Here is a 3,180-nt window from a genome sequence, read left to right on the forward strand (position 1 = left end):
GAAATGCACATGAGGTTGTTCCTTTTCTATGCTTAATGTACAGTTGCCTTATTTAACATACATAATACTATGGCTTATAATAAAAGTTGTGTAGTCTGCAGCTTTTTAATCTTTACATCCATTCAGAGGCATCTACTGGATGTGACTATGTACAAAAAAAGAATGGATGAGCCTTGGGCTGGAGAAAAAAAAAAAGAGGCAGTCAGAAGGGAATGGGAAGCAAAGGGACTCCTAGAGAGCAGTGGAGGGCAGAGGTGGGGAGGGCTGCGTGACGGATGGCAAGATTGTAAATCCCCATTGGGCAAAAGAGATATCCTTTGCAGTACTGTTTATGCCCATCTAACAGTCTGCAGCTATTACTTCTTGAACATGTCCTGCAGGGGCCCTGGTAGGTATTTGATGACTGTATCTAGAATGCTCTCTTGGGACTCCTAGAGAGCAGTGGAGGGCAGAGGTGGGGAGGGCTGCGTGACGGATGGCAAGATTGTAAATCCCCATTGGGCAAAAGAGATATCCTTTGCAGTACTGTTTATGCCCATCTAACAGTCTGCAGCTATTACTTCTTGAACATGTCCTGCAGGGGCCCTGGTAGGTATTTGATGACTGTATCTAGAATGCTCTCTTCTTCCTCCTCCTCCTCATCCCCACAGCCAGGAGGGATTGCCTTCTTTGGGCGTGTCAGACTCCCTTCGGCATTAGCTTCCAGTGCAGCCTGGGCCTCTGCTTCCTTTTCTTCCTTCTTCTTTATCCCATACTGCAGGGGAGAGAGAACACATTGTCAGTCAGCCACTGAACAGCATGACTGCTGAAGCCAGCCATCACATATGGTGCCTCCTATTCTGCAGTATGAATATCCCTATTAATATTCCGCTTTTGCTGTCTTACACAGACACCCAAATTACCCATCCTAACAACGCCCTCCTCTAAGTACAGCGCAGTGCATGGACAGCTCTGACAACACAAGATAGTCAGATGCTCAGATCACTCAGAAACAAGCACAGGAGAGAATTTGGGACTATACAGCCATGGGCCTAGCAAAGACAACACCAGCTTCATTTGGTGTTGGGGTTTGGGGTAGTATTCTACTGGTGTTCATCCTCCTCTTTTCTGTTAAAAAGTCTGATGCTCAAGTCTATCATCCACAATGATTTTGAAATTCCACCTGCAGAATTTTATAGTAAAGGTTTATGGATGTGGCAAAACTGCAGGAAAAAAATAATCAACAAAAGAAAGTAAACAAGACAGGACAGACAGGCAGACTACAGTGAAAATGACGGTTTTAGATATTCTCATGTGAGAGAGGTCCTACATAACCTCAACCCTGTTCTCTTGGTATAAGTGGGACAGAAAGACCTCTTGGTGAAATAAACCTTCATGAGAAACTGTCTGTACTTGCACACTGAACTCTGCACTTCTGTGAGTAAAGTTGACTCCTACTGTCTGAAGAGAAACATCCTTAAGCCTGTGAGTAGAATGGATACCTGAAATTTCCTACTCCCATTAAGAATTAAAGACACACCACTAAGACTTTACATGAGCAATCAGAATTTCATTTTATGATTTTACATTTAAAATGCTAAATTTAATAGAGGAATAAAGATATGCATGAGTGAATCAGACTACAGAGAGAAGTGCTGTAGTATCTCAGCTCTCACAGTGACTAGGACTTTCTCTCCAACTGCTAGTTTGAAGGCATGTCCAATGAAAACAATTTCTGCACCACCAACTCCTGTCAGTCCTCAGCCTTCATACATTTCAGTAATGCTCAGGTTTTGCTGCTATTTCCGTAAGTGTTTGCACAGAAATTTTGAGGATGTATGATTAAAAAAAAAAATCAACTCAAACTGTCACATGCAAATCCACAACAACAAGGATACCTGCAAGCTACCCTCTTTATTATAGAATCATAGAATAATAGGATGGTTTGGGTTGGACGGGACCTTTAAAGGTCACATAGTCCAACCGCCCTGCAATGAGCAGGGACATCTTCAACTAGATTAGGTTGCTCAGAGACCTTCTGTGTTTATTCAGACCCATTTAAATTTCCCAAACTGTTTCCTCTTTTTCTGACAATAAATAGAGGTTAAACTTTCTTGGTTTTGTAATCATCAATGCAATCTCAGGACATGTCTCATTTCTCAGTGCCCAATTGTGCTTCCAAGAGGTCAGCTGCACATTTCCAGGATGGTTCTGGTCCCTAGGCTCACAGCTTTCAGGCTGGCAGGAACATTCTTCTGCTCAGACATTTCCCCTTTTAGCCAGCTGCCTTTATGGTTGCTCACACCTGCCTGCTCCCGCCCTATCAGCTCCTCATCCACCGGTGATCTCACAAGCACCTGCACAATTACTTACAATCATTTAATTTCAGCCACTTTAGGGAGGCATTTGACCTTTCTGAGGAAGAGGAAAGGCATTCAGGTTTGCTATAGCAGCTATCAGCTTCAAAATATTGCTCTATAAAAGCCATTACTTTACTTATGCCTAAATTTTAATTAAAGTACCAAATGGAATTAAGATTCCTTAGAACATCAGAACAATAAAGTAACTAACTTAACACCATGCAAAGGCCAGCAAAACATTTTTCATGAATAAGTTTGTAAAGAACTTTGAAAAGAAAATTACATATGATTTCAAAGACATCAAAGAATAATGTTGGTACAAAGTACTCAGTATTTTCTAGTATCAATAGTATGGTACTACTGAATAGACATGAAGTAGATGCTCTTTTCATTACTTTCTCCATTAAGAATAGACCAGACTGTTTACCAGTAAAGCAAAAAATGCATTGCTGTTGTCATGATTTTCTGATTTCAAAGGGCTTTTGGGTTTGACAAGAAACTCCTAAACATTTCTGAGCAAAGGCAATGTATTTACTTCCTTTCTCCCTCATCATTAAGATTTAGGATGACACTCTGCAAGGATGAAACCAGTAACTTCAAAAAAACCTATCTCTCTAAATCAATTCTTTCAAGCCAAAATGTTTGTTAAGGACATTTGTCTTATGATTTTTACACCTAGTGAATGTTGGTCACATCAGATTTCATGGGAGACATATTCAAGACAAATGATATCTCCATTCACATCTGAGGCAAAGGAAACATTTGATCAACTTGTAGTTACAGGGCTGAACCACAAAGGATGGGGAGGAGACTCAGAAAAAGGGTAAAACCCATGGGTTGA

The 3,180-nt window shown here is 40.9% G+C and overlaps 1 protein-coding gene across 1 annotated transcript; it reads right to left on the reverse strand.

Annotated features, from left to right (window-relative positions):
* Nucleotides 1-556: 556 nt before the first annotated feature.
* On the reverse strand, nt 557-754 carry LOC104168621 (complexin-1; the record flags this gene model as incomplete). Its single annotated transcript, XM_009709277.1, has 1 exon — nt 557-754. A coding segment is annotated over one exon (198 nt), but the record flags the coding sequence as incomplete, so codon positions are not given.
* Between the last annotated feature and the right edge of the window lie 2,426 nt (nt 755-3,180).

Source organism: Cariama cristata, unplaced genomic scaffold (assembly GCF_000690535.1).
Source record: "Cariama cristata isolate BGI_N322 unplaced genomic scaffold, ASM69053v1 scaffold18280, whole genome shotgun sequence".
NCBI lineage: Eukaryota > Metazoa > Chordata > Aves > Cariamiformes > Cariamidae > Cariama > Cariama cristata.